General features: G+C 30.1%; 2 protein-coding genes across 4 annotated transcripts in view; both read left to right on the forward strand.

Annotated features, from left to right (window-relative positions):
* LOC136985068 (WW domain-binding protein 11) overlaps positions 1-3,649 on the forward strand; it is a 32,500-nt gene extending 28,851 nt beyond the window's left edge. Inside the window, exons 12-14 of the mRNA XM_067282269.1 lie at positions 2,258-2,434; positions 2,503-2,832; positions 3,335-3,649. Of these exons, the coding sequence (XP_067138370.1) occupies positions 2,258-2,434; positions 2,503-2,832; positions 3,335-3,447 (620 nt within the window). The 3' untranslated portion in view covers positions 3,448-3,649. The remainder of the gene's footprint in view (positions 1-2,257; positions 2,435-2,502; positions 2,833-3,334) is intronic.
* A 665-nt stretch (positions 3,650-4,314) lies between these two features.
* The window catches only part of LOC136985067 (protein kinase C, brain isozyme-like), a 49,214-nt gene continuing 29,270 nt past the window's right edge, over positions 4,315-24,258 (forward strand). For 2 of the 3 annotated variants that reach the window (XR_010882273.1, XM_067282267.1), the window contains exons 1-5: positions 4,318-4,643; positions 9,643-9,674; positions 11,300-11,382; positions 12,274-12,385; positions 12,458-12,586. Coding sequence is in view for 2 of the 3 variants with exons in the window: in XM_067282267.1 (XP_067138368.1) it covers positions 4,471-4,643; positions 9,643-9,674; positions 11,300-11,382; positions 12,274-12,385; positions 12,458-12,586 (529 nt within the window). In the remaining variant the exon portion in view is untranslated. Of the gene's footprint in view, positions 4,644-9,642; positions 9,675-11,299; positions 11,383-12,273; positions 12,386-12,457; positions 12,587-24,258 lie in introns of all 3 variants that reach the window. The other variant, XM_067282268.1, reaches the window with a different exon arrangement.

Below are 24,258 nucleotides of genomic sequence, written 5' to 3' on the forward strand. Positions count from 1 at the left end.
TATGGATATAATTGTAAGACATGGTATAAATTTTTTAAAATTTATCTCTTTATTTACTTGAAGATATGCTATTAACCTCATTCTTATAGTCTTACTTAATCCCAAATAAATCCTTTTCTCATTCAACTGAAGGTTCAATGTTTTCCGTATATATTAAAAAATCAATTTAAAGTAAGAATTTGAATATATATATATTGCATTTTTAATTTCACTATAGAAATATACGTCCTAATTAATTATTTACGAAATGCAATATGTGTTTGTATGTATGCTTAAATTCATTAAAAAAACAACTTTCTTCAATAACAGATTTTCTCATTAGAAGATTTATTCATGTTATAATTTTATAATTTAAGAAATTGCTGACATATTACAAATTATTTTGAGATGTAATGAAATCATATGCAATGACTTAAGCCATTTAATAATTAATTTCAATATATGATAGCATTAAAGTTATATCTTTGAAGGATTATATAGAAATTTTGATATTGTGGAAGGATAGATGTACACAATAGTTCAGCGGTGGTGTTTATTAATTCAGAAAATTTGTAATGGTTGATAACTAACATAATTCAAGTATTCAATAACCTTACAGAACCGTATAATTTGTTAAATGTATTGATGGAATAGCCAAGAAAGTATAATACATCAAATCTAAAGTAATTGATCTTGGTATCTGTCTTGTAAGGTTGTATCATTATTGGATGTGTGTCCACGCCCACCCGAAGACGAGATAGATAGCCAACATTTCTGCAATACTACCATTTTTATCATTTATTTCCGTCAGTATTCCTTGAATTTCAAATATGTTTGTGTTCACAATTGTGATTTGGAGATGCAATAGTGTTTTAGCTAATGAGGTTACGGCTCGATCATAAATTTTAGATTGATCTGTTGAATTATTAGGAAAATTTGAATGTCAATGTTTCATTAAACTTATAGAAACTTATATAATAATTAAATGCTAAATGCTAATTTGGCCTAGAGGTAGTTGTTAGGTGCCATCGCTTATTAAATTTAATAATTAAAATTACATTAATATTTATTTTAGAAGGTTCTAGAAGAAAAGAATCTACCCGGAGCAGGACTCGACACTGCCGCTTACCGTTTAGATCAGTTGTCGGTTATGCTACCCGGATTTCCGTTCGATCTTTGCTCTCACAGTTATTAATTTAGATACAGCCATAGTGGTTACACACAGCAATACAAATTTCTTAGCATTTAATTATTAATAGTAACAGTAATATAGCCTGATCTAATCTGGCAATCATTTGGCTTTGATCATATTTTTGTCCTAAAATGCAGTATTTTAATTTTAAATATTAAACAACCTCTCGCTTAAAACTCCTAAAATCAAAAGGATCGATAGGCCCCGCTTCTGCGGTCTGTATTCGTACTGAAAATCAAGATCAAGCCAGCTTATGCCCGTTTGCTCTACACGAGGTTTCTGTCCTCGCTGAGCTCACCTTAGGAATCTACATTACCTTTTGACAGATATTATCATTGCTGCGGCTAGGGGGATTCTGACTTAGAGGCGTTCAGTCATAATCCCACGGATGGTAGCTTCGCACCACTGACCGCTCGACCAAGCACATGTACCAAGTGTCCGAACCTGAAATATTAAATACTGCTAATTGTTTTTAAGAACTATTTTTGCTGTTTGATTGTAAATATTTTTCATTTAACGTTTATATCCCATGGCAGATTTTAAAACTTTGGTCAAATAAAAGACATGAAAAGATTTTTAATGTTACTAGATTTATAAGATTTGATGATTACTTTCATTTTCTTGTTGCTAAAATTAATTTGGGAATTATCATCTTCAATTAATACTATCTTGTATCATCATTGATAATTGTTCAATAATTTTGAACAATTTTTATTATTATTTAAGAATATTGTTGACATTTTTATAATTGGATTTCTTTTAATTCCATTTGTTATCCGAGCAAGATAAATTCTAAACTAAATAATACTACCATTACTTTACTTGTGTAATTCAGAAAATTACTTTTATATAAAGTATGGATTAAAATAGGTTATGTAACAGTAAAAATTTTTGGAGATAATTATTAAAAATTTACAATTCTTTATTTCTCTTCATCTGATGTATTTTTATACCATCACTGCAATGTTTTTCTCGTAAACTACTACAATTATTCAAGCATTGATAGTGAATATATTTACATAGTTGAATATTTGTTAAATTTACATTTATAAATTATTAATCTGAAATGATAATTTTTCTGTTTAGGTCCTCCTCCACTTATGTTTCGTCCACCTCCACTTAGACCAGGGCTTCCTCCTCCGAGATTGGTTCCACCCGGCGTGCCACCTCCGCCTCGTCCCGGTCTTCCTCCGGGACCTCCCCCAGGACTGCCTCCTCGAGTAGGTGCACCACCAATGAGATTACCTCCCGGTCCACCTCCAGGTAAGACGTAATCTGTTTGATAGAGACTTTTCTTAAGAAGTTAAAAACAAAAATAATATGTTTATCAGGTATGCCTCCTCCGCGTCTTTTAAGACCGCCCGGAGTTCCTCCTCCGGGTCTTCCGCCGCCGCCCGGTATGCCACATCCGGCAAACATGCCGGGTCAGGCTCTTCAAAGACCCTCCGTACCTATGCTTAATCCTAACGTGTTGAGTGCGCCGCCCAGTTTAATTCAAAGACCGAAAATGTCGCATCTGACGGACGAAGAAAAGAAACGTTCGGCGACGATCGAGGCAAAACCACAGATAAGATCTCTCAATATCGACATAACAAGATTCATGCCTACAACATTAAGAGTTAAGCGCGAAGACAAAGGAAAGAGGAATCCTACTAAATATGGTAAGTTTATTTAAAAATTTTTCAAGTTAAATAAAATTTTTAAATTTATATTATGGCATAATTGTAAGTAAATATTTGGCAATTAAATTAATATAATAATAAATGAATATAATACATTTTTATTGTCGAAATTTTAAATCTTTTTAAAATAAAAGTTAAATAAAAATTTTTTTCTAACTCATCCAAAAACCTTTAACCGGTGAAAGTCTGCTCAAAGTCCTTCGGCAAGTGTTTTCGGACACCTCGCTGTGTCCTTTCTCAAGCTTTCTTCTGTTCTTAAAATGATTTTCAAATTATCGATAATTGGCGTTCGATAATTCGAAAATCGTTTTAAGAAGAGAAGGAAGCTCGAGAAAGGACACAGTGAGGTGTCTGAAAATGTTTGTTTGAGGGACTTTGAGCAGACTTTCACCGGTTAAAGGTTTTTGGATGAGTTAGTGATTTCAACCCGGTGTTTTAGGTGATTATTTAAAAATTTATAATAAATATTTTACACTTTCAGATACAAGCAAAGAACACATGGTAACCACCACCAAAGCAACGGTGCCCATGTCGGTTCCCACAAAAGACGACGCATACGAACAGTTTCTCAAAGAAATGGAAGGATTACTATAATAGAGTCGTCTCCTCATCGCTCATTATAGCACAGTAGATTTCTTTTCTCATTCATTTAGGAATCATCGAGCCATCTTCACACAAATCGTACCGATGCAAATAATTACAGATCGACGCTGTATACCTCTAAGAAATAAATGTATATTGTATAGTATAAATTTTGCTTTACTTAAAAACTAATAAATTTGTTTTTAATATATTAGCAAGTATTAGAAATATAAAAGTATCGTCATTCACTAATATTAATTTTAGGTGTTCAAATTTCGAGAGAGTCTCCTTTCCTCCCGGTAATTTGCGTTTAAACGAGTCCTTTCATACATTTTAAATAAAGAAATAAATCATTAATAACATAATAGAGATAAATCGAAGTAATTTGAAAGGACATTTATGTACAGTTGTGTTAAAACCATTTCAGATTCAGGATATCAAATATTAATCCTGTCTGTTAAAATAAACACTTCATAACTCTGCTAAAAATTCTTTTTGATATTTAAGCTTATAAAAATACAGAGAAATTCTCTATAAATGTCCACAACTTTCTTTTCAATAATTAAAAATTTATATAAAAGTTTTTGTATATAAATTTTTAATTGTTTATATCAAATTTTTATATAAAATACAAAGTGAATGGACTATTTTTCATCTAACGATATTTTTTTTATTTTCCAAATTCTTTCAAAAATTTTACACAATTTTATTTTTAATAAAACTCCTTCAAATACATTAAATTAGTAATAAACATCTTTATATATATATATTTATATAAACAAATAAACGTCATCCTCCTGGAAAATAAGACGACGAAGTTATTATAGTTAATGCGGTCGAAAAATGCCGTAAATATTATTCGGAATTCCAAAAAATTTATCAACAAATTAGTAGAAGTCGATTTCCGGTCTCCATAACATTCTAACTAAGCCGTGACGTCACAAGCAGGTTGTGGCGTCACAGATTACAGCACAGAGCATGTGCCAGCGGGGGATATAAATACGGTTGTCGAAGGCGGTGGACGACTCGCCAGTAATGACGGAGACAATGGCGGACGACAAGGAGGACGACAACAACAGGAACGTTCGCTTCCGTGCTAGGAAAGGTGCTCTCAAGAAGAAAAACGTTTGCGTGGTGAAAGATCATAAATTCATACAGAGATTTTTCAAACAACCGACATTCTGTAGCCATTGTAAAGACTTCATTTGGTAAGTGTAGCTTCATCAATCGGAGGAAACGCGCTTCGAAATTTTTACCCCCTTTTCTTTTTTTGTAATCGAAACGCGGTGTAATTTCGATCAATCGATGTCAACAATGACCAAACGGATCTCGCCTTCTTTATATATTTAATACACAATCGCGAACGCCGCGCGGATACCGTGGACGGAGACAGAACACATCAATACGTAACACGCTATTGTCTCGATCATCGTAGTATTTCGATTCCTATTCATATAAAGGCATCGTAAACAGCAGCAAGATCTGTTACGTAAAATCCAAACTTGTACTGTACACTATTCAATTTTTAACGGGGAACCGTTTCGCGTAAGGCCATTTAATTTTTCGGCATTGCACCGAGCAAGACGATGTAGTAGATGCCGTACGTAGGAAGTTGTAATGTTTAATACAGGTTATTTTCCGCTAGCGTAGTTAACGTGCCGAATATTTTCACTCGTATTGTCATCTTATATTAAATACGTCGACTACATTAACGTCGAGTAACATATGCAACCTTCTCCTCTATGTAATCAACGCCAGAAAATATCCGCATTTTACACGTAAACGGCTCTATTATTTAAAATTTCACGTGTTTTCGGGCTGGGAAAGAAATACAAGAGGGAAAAAAGCTCTTAAATTTCGTTTTTTTTCTAATGCCAGTTAATAAAACATAGTACAATATTCAATTAGAAGGCTTATTTAAACTTATATATATATATATATATATACATAATTACCTTATAAAATATTCAGATACAGCTTAATTTCGTTCCAGATTTCTCTCTCATAGTATTTAAGACGATCGGGATTTAGTATTATTTTTGTCTACATATATATAATTATGCGTTGCCGTATGAACCGAATTATAACATACATCTATAAATAAAGCATACGTTGATATTGTTTCATTTAAAATAGGATATATTATATATTAGAAGCAGCAGCTTGAGAAAATATTTAATCAAAATCTCTCTCGCTAGTCAACGGACTGGATACATAAAAAATACATCCATTTTTTTTATTTTCTATTTTTAATTTTATCCCATAAATAGAACGTTAGAAATGTGTAAAAATGAAATTTTCCTCGAACTGAAAAGTTTAGCTTATATAACACCTTCCTTTATTTATTTACATTATTTTGAACACTTCATAAATATTATTTTTTCTTTAAGTGGTTAAAAAAGAAAAAAGATATTTAAACTACGGGTCTGCACTTTTTATTATTGTTGTTATTATTATATTTTTTAACGAATTAATTTATTTTCACACATCCGCGCCAATTAATAGAAACTAACGTTAAGTCAACTCTAGAAATAATTATATATATATATTATATATAAAGGTCTTTCCCGTCTTTCGATTTTTATTAAATTTATTCGCGAGTAGGAAAATAATTTTACTGCAGGATGACGTATTTTAATTAAATTATCTTTCTTTTTTTTTTCTTTCCTTCTTTTTGGTGCGACTAAATAGTGGTAACTACAAGCGGAAAACGCTGATTCAGCTAGTGATTCGCTCTTGTAACTTACGTTGAATTTAGATTAAAGTAAAGAAGGGAAAAAACCTGGTCCGTGATGAATTTTTGATTACAGTTTCTTCATCTTTATTTTTATTGATTCATCATACAAACGCGCATAATACATTTATAAAACGATAGATTACTGCACAAACATCTTTTTACGCTTCTCTCCCGCTTCCTTTCTAATTCAATATTATTTATTAGATCTTTTTGTTATTCGGGAGGAAAATAAGAAAATGTTATCTGTTTGAGGGAATAGGACGTAACTTCTTGTGTTTTTTTCCGCCCCTCCCCCCTCTCTTTTGTAGTAGAAGAGGAAAGAAAAACGGGTAGATAATGCGCACGAAATTCTCGATAACTCCGAGTTTATTTAATGTGGCGATTTCGTGCCTTAAAGATATGACCCGTGGCGGAAGTATGCGTTTTTTCATACGCGAGGTCAACTACACCTGTTGTATATAGGTAACTCGGTAATAGCAATAATGTAATCGGTAGGATGCTACTTAATAGTAATTGATCGTTAATCTAACGCGGATATAAAACTCGTATCTTGTTGACGTAAGGATAATTACAACGGTGATCAACGACAATAAGAACACTCGTAATTGTTTACGTATTTTTTAAAATACAGTTGTAATTATGGCTTGTTATATACAGCGTGCAATCTTCTATTCTTATTCTTTATGTGTGGAATTTTGGTGGAACGTTATAAAGTTGTGTTTGTACGTAAAATATAGATTCCTGTCGTTATAATAAACTTGCGTAGTATAAAGGCCTATATATATAAAGCTTTAGAAGTACAGAATAAAGCTTTTGTAGGCCTTGAATTTCAATCGAATATTCTAAAATAATGATTGCGTATTGATTCTTTTACATAACTATAAAGTTTATTTATATCAATAAATTGTTTTAATTATACTACTTTGTATCCTTGAAAAATACAGTATTTTTAAACGCATCCGTAAAATCGAAGCCGGAAAAAAACCACAAAAAAAAAAAAAGAAATTATAGAGGTCCACTCGCTCGGTTTCATTTTATCTTTATACCATTTTAATATCGGATAAAACGTCATTTACAATGAAATTTTAGTTTATTAAGTGTCTAAATCCACTAAAATTATCAAATGATTTGAACTAGATCCACAGAACAAGATAAAAAGAAAACAAACATTTGTCTGTAAAAATAACATTTAATGTTCGTTAAGTTTAACGCTTAGAGAAGTTGAAAGAAAGAAGGGATGTTTACTTTTTTTATGTGTGTGTGTGTGTGTGTTTGAAAATAAATAAATAATTGCAAATATTTTAACAGTAAAATCATCACGTATATTCTTTTCACGCGTACAATTATCGTGGAATTAATGAGGTTGTTTTTATAATTTTTTTTAATACTTAAATTATAGCGAAGTAGGTAACCCATTATGATAATGAAATCAATTAGAAGAGACCAGCCATTTCTAATTGAAGAATATATAATGTTCACGTTGCGGTAGCATTAACTAGACAACCGATACCTTTGCCTTCCCCTTTTAAACATTTTCTTAAAAGTATTGCTACTTTAACACCAAAATTACGTCGTAAACCTAATATTTTTCCAGTATATCGATAAATTTGAATCCGTTTTTAAGTCTGATCCCAGATATATATTCAATAAAAACTACATCTCCAAAGTAGATCTATAGCCATTAAAAATCGACTAATACAGTATTTTTTTTTTTTTTATAGTTTGAATTCCAAGAAAATACACTTCGATCGCCATAATTTGTTTTCAGGTTTTATTTTCCCACGTAAGGGTCAAGGTTTAGCTTTCGTAGAAAAGGAAAAAACACCATTGGGAACTTAGAATCAAGTTTTAAAAAAATACATTTTATTGTACACGGAATAATTCGTACCATTTTTTAAAGAAAATTTCTTTTTGTACAAAAGTATAATTGGAATATACAGGTATATTCGCTATAAATGGTTACGCGTCCACTAATTAGTGTTTAGAAGGACTAGTGTTAACGTCTATAGTGTATTGTATAAATGTAAAAAAATAATTGGTACGAATTCAAATTGCATCGGAAGCGAATGTAAATTTAATTTTACCGTTTTATTTTATTTCCCGTATTTATACTCGCGTTTTTTTGATGATACAAATTGGACTTATCGTATTTATTGATTTCTAATATTTATTGTTGTATCGACTCTTCTTTTTGAACTACGAAAACATTATTAAGCAATTTCCAGGCCCAATTTCGTTAGAGGCGAGACCGGGCCTCCCGTTACTGTCGGCCTTTATTAGATTATATTATATTTTCTGCACTCGTCTATTTAAAACTAATACCGTGTACTTACACAGACCCGCTTCAGTGTTACGTCTATATTATTGTTTGTTTGTTTGTTGCCCCGTCGTAATTTTGGGCCAACAAACAACGGTACAGAGAGAAGATATGTTTCTTTCTGTTACATTTTTTTTTAAATTGATTTTTATTACAGATCTTTTATGTATTAGCCATTGCGTAACATTTGAGTTTATTTCTGAACTATATGCGATATCAGTCGGGTAGATTCTATACAAAAATCATTCATTCACTGTTATAGATGGGTGTAATCAATATAGAACAGATAGAAGGTATTCATTAAATATTGGACGATTCTTAATATATATATATATATATTAAAAATTGATTTTTCAATACTTTTTTTACAATTTATAAAACTGATTTACCGGCTATAAAATTTGAAACAGTAAAGGGAAAAATGGTATTTAGCCCACTGATTTTAGAGTGGAAATTTTATAAAGCAGTCAGAGTACAGTATTCGATACTATAATAATAATAATAATAATAGTACTTAAACTGGCGTTAAGTCGTACGCAAATACGAATATATTACTGTAAATATTTTCAACGAATGACATATTTTTGTTTAGATTAAAAGAAAGAAAAACTCGTTTGAATTCTCTACTAAATATTAGATGCTGCCATGCGTTTTTTCAGGGTAGTAAAAATAATAAAGCGCTTTAAAAGGTTTTCTGTATCGTGTATTTTTTAAGGATTTAAATAAGATTTCCTGTAAAAAGTTGGGATTTATAAAATACAACAAAAAATTCCAAGTTATTTTTATTTCTATATTGTTTTTCTAACTGGTAAATGATATAATAGTTATAGAAAATTGGGTTAATGTTACCTATGGTTCCAAGATGGCGGCTCGTATCTGATTCCAGCAAATAGAAGAAAGGAAACAGTGGGGACGCACGTTCTAACCTAACCTAACCTATTCTAATAATTTTGTTGGTAATAATTATGGTAATTTATTAGAATAGGTTAGGTTAGGTTAGGTTAGAACGTGAGTCCCCACTGTTTCCTTTCTTCTATTTGCTGGAATCAGAGACGAGCCGCCATTTTGGAACCATAGGTAACATTAACCGAAAATTGTTTATATTTTATTTAATATTAGAATGGTAAAAGAAAAACTTATTTTATTCTTTCAGGGGGTTTGGAAAACAAGGATATCAGTGCCAAAGTAAGTAAGTTATACACATTTTATCATATCGTAACAGTTACACCTGTTACGAACTGTTACCTTTTCGTGTTTAATAAACATTTGCTATTGTTTCGTTCCTAGCAGGAAGCTCATTTGTAATGTTTTCTTTCATTTCTTTTTTTTTTTTTCAATACCGTTTAATACAACTTTTGCTAATTAAAACACAATTTTTACTTGCGAAATGTTAAGATTACAGTTTACAGATTAGGAAATTTCCAGTTGTAGATGTTACAGAAATATAGGAAATTTTTAATAGTAGACTTTGTTACCATTCGATTAATCTGTACTACAGTAGTTTTAAGCTTGATTAATTTAAATGGCATGTAGTATTTTAAACTGACATAATGGGAATCAACTCTTCATGAAATGACAGAAATTGATTAAAACTATTTTACAGCTACTTATAGAATAATAATAATAATATAAATTAAATTACGGACTTAACATTAGAAATTAGGTTAGTTTCTTTTAAAATATTTCATGTTATTTTCTATTGTTATAACCTGTAGTAATGGGCAAATAAACTGCATATTAAATTACTATTTATGGAAATAAAAATTGAATTAATGGAATTACTAAGTTTATATCATATTTTTATTAAATATTTATGCCGAAATTATATATTATAAGATGGTATAATTTAAATTATGGAAATTAGTTAGAACTGTGAAGATCAAATTATAGAATAATAATATTTATATATTAAATTCTGAAATTATACAGCCTTTGAACCAATTAAATTAGATCGGTTATAGTGACTAATGGAAAAAGGAGTTACCTTAGAGTTAAACTAATTTACGTCACATATTATTAACTTAAAGCGTTTATTCGAAAATTAATAGATAAGGTATTTCGTTTCGACGGCGTTTAAATTTAAATTACAACGGTATAACCTTAAGAAAATGTTTTCAAATTAGATTTTTGTTATGACGTTTTCAAATCCCATAATGATAAATTTTTCAGGTATTTCGGATAACGTCTAAAAAATTGATTACGGAATTTTCTCGTTTTCTACCGACTTTTTCGATTCTTAAATTATTAATTAAATAATCCAAAAGCAAGAAAATACAAAAGCGGTTAATACCGTCGGTTTAAATTTAGTTAAAAATAACTGATATAAAATAAATTCAAATAGTAATTCAAATGGATTTTTAAATAACAAGAAATTTGAAAATAGTAAATTGGTCGTAATATTTTAAACCTTACAGTACATGAAATATACGATGTTATGAACTATTCCATTCATTTATTTTCAGTGTAGAGAACAACAACTATATGTTGCATGAATATAAACAGAATAAAGTATTAAATAAAATAATTTATTTATCAAATACAGTTTTAGGTAACCATTTTCTAGAACATAGATTTAAGAATTAGTAAGCTGTTAATGATGAAGTGAAAACAAGAAGTTAAAAGTTAATGTTTTGTAGAATTGCGAGTGTATAACCTAAATCAAATCGATTAATAGTAGAATAGAGTTGACAAATATATAATTTAAGAAATATTTCAATTATAAATTATATAAACAAAATATGTATATGCGTAGGTAAATGATTAATCAGTTTTTCGACCACGTTTATTTTGTTAATTTAGTCGTTTTTAAGTTTGCAGTTTTGTCGTACACAAGAGATGTCACGAATACGTAACCTTTAAATGTCCCGGTGCTGATAAAGGAGTCGATTCCGACGTAAGTATGTACGAATAAATAAGTGTATGGTTCGAACGTTAAACCATTAATATTCCAAACTGTTGTTTACTCGACAAACTATTGATCTTTGTGCATCTTAATTATGAAACAAAATTTTAGTGTAATTAGTATTATAATGTTATGAAAAGAGTTTACATTATTCTCTTCCTTATTATTAAATGTTAAATCTAAAAAAAAAAAGAGTGAAAAACAGTTATGTTATATATTATATATATTATATTTTTTATCTTTAAAGTTAATAAACAAGTAGTATTATATAAATTTATAAATAATATGTTAGACAAAATTTTATTTTATAAACTTTATAACCTAGCTGCTGTTGTGGTTAGCAATTAGAAATTATTTATAAAAATGTAAAGAAAAATATTATTTAAAAAAGATATATATATATATATATATATATATAGAAAATATGCTGTTATAAAATTAATAATAACGATATAACTTCTTAAAGATATAATAAATAGAATAATAAGAAAACTTGGTATTCATCTTTGATTAATCAGATTACAGTTGTATGGGTTTTGCTTCACTTAGCATTTTTTGTTTTTATAATTAAATTGGCTGATATTTTGTTTAGTTGTAGTCATCATTCCTTACAAAATTACAATTTAATTGAAATTATAAATTTGTTTTATTAAAATAAAATTATTGAAGGACTGTATCGGTATTAAGAAAAGAAATCTCGGTTTTATTAACCAGAAAGTTAAATTAAACACGCCGATAAAAACATTTGTAGATAAAATGATTAACGTTACCAATAAACTGTAGCTTAATTAACTGTTTTTCTCTATCTAAAATTTGTAATAAACATAATAATAATTTATTTTATTCTCTTCTTATTCAACTGAATTAAAACTTTAATTCTAGGATGCTAGAACTAAACATCAGTTTGCTATACATACTTATACAGGACCCACATTCTGTGATCATTGTGGTTCTCTTCTTTATGGTATTATACATCAAGGCTATAAATGCAAAAGTATGTTTATAATTAACTTATTGTTTTTAATATTCAAAAAATGATTTTAAATATAATTTTAAAATTTTATAGTATGTGATATGAATGTACATAAGAGATGTCAAGAAAGCGTTCCAAATCTCTGCGGTTGTGATCACACGGAAAGAAGAGGAAGAATTGAGTTAAAAGTGTCGGCTTCAAATAATAAGTTGGTATGCGAAGGTAAGCATTATCTGCATGAATTTTATGAAAATTTTAAATAAATTTTGTGAAAAAACAAGAATCTAGAAGAATTGTGAATATTGTATTTCAAAATTTTTGGCTTTTTAAAATGTTTCTTAAAATTAAAGTATAATATTAACTTATGGTTAATGTTACCCTTGGTGCCAAGATGGCAGCTCGTCTCTGATTCCAGCAAGGAAACAGTGGGAAGCACGTTCTAACCTAATCTAATCTAACCTATTCTAATAATTTGGTTGCTAATAATTATGGTAATTTATTAGAATAGGTTAGGTTAGGTTAGAACGTGCGTCCTACTGTTTCCTTGCTGGAATCAGAGACGAGCCGCCATCTTGGCACCAAGGGTAACCTAACTTAATTTGTTATAATGATTTAAATTTTTGCATAATTATCTGAATTTTATCCCATTTTATTAGATAAAAAATATAAATTAAAATTTAAGAAATCAATATTTGTATCAATTAATGTATACGTCAGATAATTTTTGGAGTTTATATCCTAATTTCAATTGTTTTCGAGTTTAAATTAAAAACTTCAGAAAATGCTTTAATGGGATAAAGATTTACAGATAAACAATGCCTAGTTACTTCTAAATTTCTCAATTGAAATTAATTTAAATGAAATTTCAAGAATTAATATTGATCTCAGATAATATAGATGATGTTTTTCCTACTTAAAAATTGAATATCCTTTCTTATGTAGCTTTAATTTATAATGTCAAAACTAAGAAATTAATGTGTGTCATTTATACTTGTGTTTATAAACTATAAAACAATCTATATTAAAAAATCTAATTATATTATTAGTTTTTTAATACTATGTATCCATGGATTTTCATAAACACTTATGTCATAAATTACGAATTACCTATAGAATTCACTTTAAGAATTTTAATTTTTTAAAGAGATTATTAATTAATAATTTATTTAATACTATATAAAATGTTTTTTTACGAGACTATGTCTTGTCTCTAAAATTGTGCCGCCGTCAACGGCTGCACACCTTAGAGGTATGAAGGGGTATATGTCAGGAGGCACAGAATATTTGGTGCCCAAATCATGCATACATAAGACAAGACTTGTAGGTAGTCGAGGACCAAGAACCAGGTCAATAAAATACAAAATGCCGAAACTGTTTTTACAAACAGGCTCGAGTGCAAGATTTGCGGATGCATTCCTCGCACTCTCCAGTCTTGTCCTAAAAATGGCTTCACTGTTTTACTTGTTCTATTTGCAACTGAAATGCTAGTCAAAATAGTAATAAAAATTTTATACATTGTATCTCTATGAGGTGAAATGTGCAATAAGGTGAATTATTTTCAGGAACCTTTGCCATTTGCTGTACATTTAATATTAAAAATATTTAGTATGGCAAATATTTAGTATGGCAAATATTTGATAAGGTAAAAATTTCAATAAGGTGAACTGTTCATGCAAGACAAACATATAATAAGATGCTTTGATAAAGTGAACTAAATTTGACATAGTTTTAGAAAATTTTGAAATTTACTAGATGATGCTCTTTGTGTTTCTTTCAGAAAATATTCTCTGGAAGGTATTTATATGAGGGAGTGACAAATACATTTATATATATTTATGTATACATACATACAGGGGCAGTGGCGTAGCGTGGGTGTCAGCCGCCCGGGGCGGAGGAAAATTTTGCCGCCCCCTTATTTAGGTATTTTTACAAGATATTATTATTTATTGTAAAATTTTGCCGCCCCCTAAAAGTGCCGCCTGGGGCGGGCCGCCCCTGCCGCCCCCACTACGCTACGCCACCGTACAGGGTGCATACAGGGGCAAATGTCTTCCTCAATTACATATAAAGTAGCAACTTCATTTTGTATTTTGTTGATACTTTTATTCAGACATCGGAGTGATTACTTATCGCCATTTGAAATCGGGTAGGGCTATGGTTAAATCAAAGCAGTTAAATTGTGTGTATGTTGGCGGGGCCAAGGTTGATTGACAGTCTATGTCATCGGTGATGAGTCGCAAATCTGCCAACAGATGAGTTTGCTAGTCGGAGTTTTATACGTTTCGAGTGTGTCACCTGTTGGGGACATTATAAACCAGTTTTCAATGTACTATGAGATTAAAATTGATGTTCACATTATCACATAACATTATTGTAAATCTAACTTTGTAGTTTTATTATGGAAAAATCTTCTCTATTTAGAATTTTAAGATTTTAGGGAGTGCGTACACACCCTCTGCACTCCCTGATATACATTAAAACAATAATCCTTTTACAAAATTTCTTTTACTAAACCAAATGATCACTGTAATTACATACAAGTTTACATATGAAAAGAGGTTATATGAGGGAGTATTTTTCAAACTCCAAGGTGGGTAATACCCTCCCAAACCCCCTCTGAAAGAAAGCATTCACTTTCTTAATTATGCATGGAACTTGTTAATTGCTTTAAAAAATCAAAACATTTTGTATACAGGATTATTCATTCAATGATGACAAGTTTGATGCATTGTATTAGTTACAGATTCAGAGCAATTAAATGTGTTACTCATTTGCATAATTACATATATAATAAGACCAATTTTACCCAATTTATTTTTGATAAATTGAACTAAAAGTTAATCATTTAGAACTTGTTGGAAAATACCAAATTATCATTATTAATTCCTTTTAAATAAATAAATGAAATTTCTATTATTCTTCAATAGGTGAATTTTTTGTTTCGAACAAATGAGTTCACCTTATTGAGAATTGACTCTATTTAATTGCAATTATATGCACATAGATAGAAGAGAATATTTTAAATAATACGATGAAATATATGAAAATTTCTTTGTACAATAAATATAATTTTTAACTAAACTTTAATACAAAAAAAAAAATTATTTTATGAAGTAAAAACTAAATGATTTTAAAATTAAAAATAAATCAAGGTTATTGTTGTATAATGCATTTCTGTTTTAATGCAAACTAATAAATTTATTAAAAATTGATTTAATTATTTTAAAACTAATTAAAACTTGAAAAACATTACAGTACTCGAATTTTCAAAAGTTAATCAAGAGTTGAATTGCTTTAAAAGAAATGAACATAAAAAAATAATTTTAAAAAATATTTTAAATTTGTAGAACAATGTGTTTTTCTATCCTAATCAATAATAAAATTATATAATTTTTATATATTAAGCAGAAATACATAGCACCAGTGGCGTAGTGAACATAACTGGCACCCGGGGCATAACTGGTGCCTGACACTTTATTGGCGCCCCCCTCCCCCTCCAGAAACACGTATAGTTTGTCTTGGAGGCCATTTGGACGTCCCTCTGCGAGTGGTGCCTGGTGCATGATACACCCCCTTGCACCCCCCTCGCTACATCACTGCGTAGCACATAAACCAACTGGGAAATTTTTATATAATTTTGATTGAATTACTGTACATTTCGGTGTATAAGACGACTGGGCGTATGAGATGACCCCCTGACTTTTGAGAAGATTTTCCTGGGTTAAAAAGTTGTCTTATATGCCAAAAAATACGGTATGTAATTATATTTAATCCTTTTATACTTTATTTCAACTTAATTTTTTGAAACATACTATACAAGAATCAAGAAAACTTTTGTTCTGAAATATAAAAGGATAAATTCAAAATAACAGAATGTAAATATAGATTTTGTTTATTATAACTTGAATACTTTCTGATTTTGAAGATCATTGGAATGTTGCATTTTATTCATCCCAAAAAATAAATAAATAAAACAATTACAATATTATTATTTTATTTAAAATGATGTTGCTGAAATGTTTCCTACTTGGTGTATACCAGTTCCCACTGCTATGCTAGACCCGTGGTTCTCAGTTTGGTTCGTGGAACAAGCGTGCTTCGTGAAGTCGCTTCAAGTGTTCTGTGAAAAAATAAAATATACAATTAAAAATTGTTGCAAAAGAAAAATCGATGCAATGTACTGTACAATAACTTTTGTTTGGGAATGTAATCAGAAAATGCCAATTACGTTATATACTAGACCAAGTGTGCTCTTGATTTCAAAAAAAGGTTGCCACCCCTGCTTTAAAGCTGGTGTATTGTAAGTGTTCTGCAAAAAAAAAATGTCAAAGTTTAGTGTTTCCCTACTTCAAAAGATTGAGAACTACAGTGCTAGACAAAGGTCAAGTAATAGCTACAGGGCAAGCAAGGAAAAACTATTACTGTGATTATGTGCTGTTTGTGTATGTACAGTACTTGTATCTGTACTTATGGATTTTCTTAACTATGTGATGTTTAGCATAATGTTTACTATGGCTTCTTTATATATCGTGATATATGTGCTGTTGTGAAGCTGTAATGTTTCAAGACTTTTGTGTTTATGTGGTGTGACATCTGTGGAAGAAAGTACTAGAGACAGCATAAGTACCTTAGCCATTCTCTACAGACTTTATTTTGTGGGCGAGTTCTGAGTATTTACTAATTTTTCAATTTATGTTAGTTCCAAAGCCAGGAATAATCATTAGGGGGCTAGATTTATAAATGAGTGGTAATCTGAAAAAATTGATTGATACTTTCTCTTTTCTAGTCAGCACTAGGCCTATAAGCTACAGTCAATGTGTAAAAATGTAACAGTGGCATAAATTAATGTGGTGAAAGTGAAAGCATATATCAATGGCTGAGAATGATACCTCATATCTGCAAAATTCATATTGCAGTAAGAACTTGTAACTACTATATTATTACATTAAAAAATTAAATGTGTAGAGTTTTGTCATCCACACACCACATATGAGATGAGATGTGCATTCTGTTGTATGTGATGTTATATATGAATTTAGTCCTTAACAGTGGGTTCAAGGCTACAAAAAAACCTGAGTGGACTTAAGGAATCTCCCTGGAAAATGTCTTGGAAAATGTGTTGTTTTTCAGTGCTGCATTGTTTTTTCTAGCTATTTTATGAGTGTTAGATCTATTTTGTATAGATATACTCATGATTATTAAATATATTATATGGAATTATGTTGAATTCCTTCCTGTAATGTAAGTTGTGTGCTATGTGTAAGTTTATGTGATGTTTGTGCACTTATAATAGAATGATTGAATTTATGAATAACTGTTCTTTGCATCTCATATGGTTTCTGCAACAGCCTTTTTGTTGTTCAGTGAGAATGGTATATTGTTCATTGTGATGGTGTATGTTTGAAGTGAGTATTTCCTAAAATGTAGGAAGGTGTGTAATATGTAGGTCTGTAGAACTGTATTTGGGTTTTATGTATATGATGGCCTGTGAAAGAATTTAGGCATGTCTTGTGAATTGTTGACTGTGTGTATAAAACGCTTGGCTAGTTTTTGATGTAGTGACAAATATTTTTATACTAGAAATTGTGAATGTTATCTTCTGTACAAGGCACTTTTCAACTGTATAGTTTTTGTACTGCATTTTGGATTTTCTGTACGTTTATTTCAACACAGGGTATGGTTGTTGTCTTGTGCATATTTTTCTTTTTCTTTCTTGATTCAGCTTGCTTCATTTTTGTATGGGATTGAATTGGACCAAAATTGCAAACCAATAGTCTGAGAGATGTTTTTGTGCCATTGCAGTGTGATTGTATAATGGGTTTGGTATGAAATTGTCTGTAAAAAGAATGCCGTGTTGTTTGTAAATAATTTATTTTGTTTTTCTTAGCACACAGGGTTCAAACAATATAGATTTTCTATTGTTTAAATCTTTGCAACTTGGCTGTAATTTTTGTTTAAGAGAATCAATATATTTCTGTATGGTGCATATTGTTGTGGAGGTCACCCCATCTAGAACATCTAAAATGGCTAGAAGTCATATCCATCTACAAGGCTTACCATGTGACCACCAGTGGCGTGCCGTGACATTTGATGACAGGGAAGCTGTGTTTCTGTAAGAAGCCGACTTCCAGGGGCAATCAGTTAATTGCGCGTCAGTGATGGTCTAGGGCAGTGGTTCTTAACCTTTTTATACTCGCGGCCCACCAAATATTTCATAATTTTTTTGTGACCCCCATTTTTTAATAATAATTTATATTTGATAATTTGATAATTTATCTATAATAAATTGATTTTTTTATTATTGCTTTATTTTTTATATAATAAATGTAAATCATAACTTTATTATTTCATTATCTATTTAAATAACATTCAAACTTCACAATTAAACATGAAAACTCATTAATTTTTAACAGAAAATAAAATAAGAAACATGTCGATAAATCGATCCAATGTCGATGCTAAAACTAAACTAAAACTAAAACGCCCACTTGTCGTAAGGATTTTGCATATCTTTTGCAAAAATATTTAAATTTTCAAAGCCTACTATTTTTCCTAATTATTTTTAAAATTCCAAGCATTAATAGTTTCTTAAAATTGCTTTGGAATAAAAGAAGTAAATACTGCGGTGTAAGTAGCATATTTACATTTATTTCTTCTGTACTAACAAAGTTGTATGTAGGAAGAAATACAAAATAAATAAATAAAAACTAAATGGGAAAACTTTATCTTTCTTATTTCACTTTTCAATACGATATTCGGATTATACATCAATTTTCTTTTTATTATATTCCGAAGGAAATTTTGCATAATTTGGCGGCCCCCGGCAAACTTCTTATGGACCCCCAGGGCCGCGGTCCCCCTGTTAAGAATCACTGGTCTAGGGTCCATTCGTATTCATTTGTTCGATAAGCCAGTAAAAACTGTAGACTTCTCTAAATGTATTTTTAATATCACAATTACATTCTGAATCGCTAGCCACGATATAAGGGCTAAAATTAAAAATAAATTATAAAAACTTACTCGGTGAAATAAAATGTGCGGTGGATATACATACCTGGTACAATGTATTGTTCGATTGTATTAATATACTTTTAAAGAAAATTATAATTAAAATATAGCTTTGTAAAGAAACGTACATAAAAATAACATAAAATATTCTTTACTTTTTAAATCTTAAAACAATCCACTTAGTCAAATATCTTGATACGAGTGGCTAATGGATGGAACTAGTGACGGTCCAGATAGGTGTGTAGTGAGTGTGTGCGTGCCAAATCCCGAGGGTGCCGATACCGGTCAATGTCAAATGCCTCTTTTGTCACATCACTAGTATATCTCAAAGGACGCCACAGGGCTGTTGTAAATTTTAAACGTTTCTCACCGTAGCTGTAAAAATCTAACTATGTTAAACTTAATAGTCATTTGTTTTCTAACTAATTCGTTTTAATACCAGGTGTACACGGAAATCAGTTTCCCACTGTACTGAGCGAGTGATTGGTTCTGTTAAGCTTTTGTTGAAGTAAAATTCTGGCTCTTTCAACAGGATTTTATTTATGTCCCCATTCCCTAATCTCTTAATTATTTAGTCACTTCTTAAGTAGAAATAAGTCGAAACCAGTTACTTTGTACCTGAATATCTGTAGTCTTGGGAAAACAGTGGAAAGACAAATTTTTATGACAACGGATATATACCGTATTTTACGGACTATAAGACGCTACAGACTATAAGACGCACTTTAATTTTTAAGCATTTTTAAGCATTTAAAAAAAAAAAAAATACCTATAAGATGCTACGGACTATAAGACGCACCTGAATTTTGGAGGCAGTTTTTCGAAGAAAAAAATGCGTCTTATAGTCCGTAAAATACAGTAAATCGTAAATTTAAGGAAAATAAATTCTAGAGCTTTTTTTTGTACCATTGTATGTACTGTACGTCTCATTCATTAAATTTGGTTGTAAATGATGCTGCCAAAGTAACAGTTAATTTTTAACACTGTACTAGAATTGTACACGATTTTTTCTGCATCCACTTACAGATGGGACATACTAAATCGTAATATCACCGGTTTAACATCGAAATCCGTAAGTAATATAAGATGGGAGAGCGGAATAAACGCAGAATAAATATATCAAATATTTTAATGGAGTTTTTTTAAACTCCTGTCAACTATACAGAACTATCATAAAAACGTGCCAGTAAACTCCTATCGGTTGGGTTGTTATAAATCTAGTCTAGGGTGGGCAACCCTTTTTATAACATGGGCCAGAATAAATTTTACGTTTTTTTCCGCGCCGTAGTAGTTAATTGACGCCTTCTTGTGACTCGTAATTTTTTTAGTCTGCAAATATGAAATAAATAAATAAAAAGTTAATTACTACATTTATTTCTCTTATTTTTCCAATTCTTTGTAATTTTCGAAAACGATAACTATTAATTAGTTATTTTTCCAATTTAATAATCTATTAAAGATCTCGCGGGCCGGATAGAAACTTTTCGCCAGCCGTAGCTGGCCCGCGGGTTGCCCGCCGTTGATCTAGTCTACTTATGATTCACATAATCGGGCGAGGGTGGCCAAATATCTAGCAGGCGGCTAACAGCCCACAACCGCTCTGGGATATAAAGTCGCGTACTCTTTACGCGTGTGTCGCTTCTACCAGCTAAACCGTGACGTTGGTGCTCTGTAAAGCGCATGCGCCAATGCCTATAATCTGGCTGCTTGGAAGTTGACAGGCAGGCGGCTAACAGCTCAGAACCGCGTCCGGGTTATAAAGTTGGACTCCGTACGCGTGTGTCGCTTCTACCAGCTAAACCGGGTGAGGTTGGTGCTCTGTAAACCGCATGTGCTAATGCCTATATAATCTGGCTGATTAGAAACTGACCCAGTTTCGACATTCCTTCTGCCACCGAATTATTCGAATATACAATAGCAATCTTATCGTTTTTTTTTTTCACATGTAGTATAGAAATTTGTAAAAGATACATAATGCAGTTATAATAAAATATTCATTTTAATTAATTCAAAGTACATTAAAATATGAAAATTTATATTTTATAAAATACAAGGGAAGGTCATTGGAAGGTGGAATCAGCGCTTCCATCGCTTCCAATGACGGCACGCCACTGGTGACCACCTGTATCAACTGAAAGGATGAACTTAGTCTTTCTATAGCATGGCAGGCCCTTATAGATGGTGACTTTTAAATATCACCATCCGTGCACAAGTGCACATGCCTATCTCAATGAGTTTCGTTATACGAACATTTGGTTTTGTTTTAAATCTCCACATTCTATTTTAAGAAGCATTCCATTGGATTTTTTGCCTTAGGAAGAACTATCTTAGAAAGTTCAAAAACATTTGTGAAGAAAGGTTTTTTCACACGATTTACACTAGTAACAGGTTTCAGATTTAGTGTTTGTATGTTTTTAATTTAAATAATTTAAGTAGTGTAGATTTTTACCTAGTTGTTTTGTTATATGTATTTTTGAAGTTCATGGTCTCTGTGTGGGTTCTAATCCAGTATATTTAATGTTTCTTAGAATAAATTTTGCGAGTATTAATTAATTCTGTCTGTAGTGTCATTGTTTGTTTTCATTGGTGCTTGTTATACTATGTATGTTTTCATGAGTAACTATAGTTAAGGTACTGTTGATGTGTGACTGATTTTCTACATACTGTAATCTAGTTTGTGTGTTTTGATGTATATGTGGTGCAACTTGTTTGATATATGAGTGTTTTTGTAGAATAAGGTTGTGTATGAGTGTTTTTTCTGGTCAACAGTCCTCTGCTCCATAACAGTGAGATTTAGGTATTTTTATGTGAATTTGCCAAGTCTGTTTCTAGTTATGTGATAGGTTTAATAGATACAGATACTGAATTTGTTTATCTCGGTCCAGTTAATCTTTTGGCATGGTGGTCAATGGCTAGATTGCTATCAAAGCACTTTGACTAGGTTGGTTTGCATTATTCTTTGTGTGAGATGATAAATATGTTTGTGATTGTGATGCAGTAGCCATAATTGAATCAGTCTTTGTTTGTCACTTGTGACTAAGGGAGACTGCCACATTTTTTAAATGTGAGCTTCTGTCAAAGTATAGACCTTTGTTAACCTGGGGAATGTCTAAGATGGTTTTATGCTGAGACTATGTCAGAACCATTTTACTTTTTCATAGAGATGAGTATACTTATATATCTAAAACCAGATATTTATAAATCAACTGCCCCCAAAATAGGAAATGGATGCTATTCAACAGCTATCCACTGTTGATCAGACACTACTTGTGGATCATTCTTTGCTTCATTTCTCCCCATAGATCTTACTGACATAGGTAACCTTACAGAAACTTCTGCTCCTGCTAGCATTGTTCTATGATTTGAAACTACTAAGTTTACCCACCTCGACAAAGTGGTGATTAGCAAGAATAGTACAGTATTTTTATTCAATATGATTATCAAAACACATTTTACATAAGTATATATAACTTTTTAAATATCAGAAAATTTTATTACTGAGTATTTTAAAATATTTTTTAAGATTTTAACAGTTTAATTTTCTAATATACTGTGTAAGTGATATTTCTTTCTAATGTGTTTAGTTTTATATTTTTATTTATCTCTATAAACTGAATTTATAAATAAGAATCAATATTAGTGTTTAAATTCACAAAAATAATACAAATAATGTAAAGTATATTATGTCTGGAAAGTAATTATACATGCTTACACTTAACTGTCTTTATATAAATAGATATTAACAATAACAACATAAAATCTGGAAAACACAAAATAATTTAGTAGAAACAGATAAAATATTTTAACTTTTCAGTTGTTTTATTTAAATTAATAAAATTAGTAAATCAGAAATAATAATAATATATATATAATATATATATATATTATTATTATTTCTGAATATCAATTTACCTTTAAATATCAAATCATTTTTAAAGACAATGCTTGAGAATGAATTGTGATTGCATAAATTTAAAAAATTATCTCATTTCTAATGATACGATTGCCCTTTCTATATTGCATAAAGTAAAAATTCCCAATGTTATATACAATTCACTAAGTTTTAGTTGTAAAAATAATTTTGTAATGTATTTATTAAAATTTGACATTATGTTGATATTATATAATAATGTTTTATTGTATAATATCAATTTTATTTAATATTATATAATATAATATTTTTATTACATAAAATATAAATTTTAAAATGTTTTCTAAAAGACAAGAAAAACAACTTTTTGAAAATATATTATACAAAGTATGATTCTTAAAAACTGCTATTTTCATATACAATGCAATATATATATAACCTTTACTTCCAAATATTAAATTAATTTAATATATATTATATTTTATAGTTATTTTTTAATGGTTAAATTTACCTATGGTATACAAAATGGGTGGCTTGTCTCTAATTCCAGCAAACAGAAGAAGAGAAACAGTGGGGACACACGTTCTAAACTAACCTAACCTATTCTATTCTAATAAATTACCATAATTATTACCAACAAAATTATTAGAATAGGTTAGGTTAGGTTAGAACGTGCGTCCCCACTGTTTCTCTTCTTCTGTTTGCTGGAATTAGAGACGAGCCGCCATTTTGTATACCATAGGTAAATCTAACCTTTTTAATGTATAATTAAAGAACATTTTTTAACAATATATTTTAATTTTTAAAATATTGTATTCTAAATAATTTAGTGGTTATAAACTATGAAACATTTTGAAAATTTAAAAATGATTGTTGAACTGTATCAATACTAATTATTATTATAATTTTTTTTAACTTTGAATTAGTAATAGTTTATGCCAAAATTTACTTATATATTTCAAATTTACCATACAATTTTAAATTGCATATTGTATAATTTATTCTATATTTGAAT

The sequence above is a fragment of the Centruroides vittatus genome, unplaced genomic scaffold (genome assembly GCF_030686945.1).
Source record: "Centruroides vittatus isolate TY-2023 unplaced genomic scaffold, ASM3068694v2 contig_950, whole genome shotgun sequence".
In the NCBI taxonomy this organism is placed as follows: Eukaryota; Metazoa; Arthropoda; class Arachnida; order Scorpiones; family Buthidae; genus Centruroides; species Centruroides vittatus.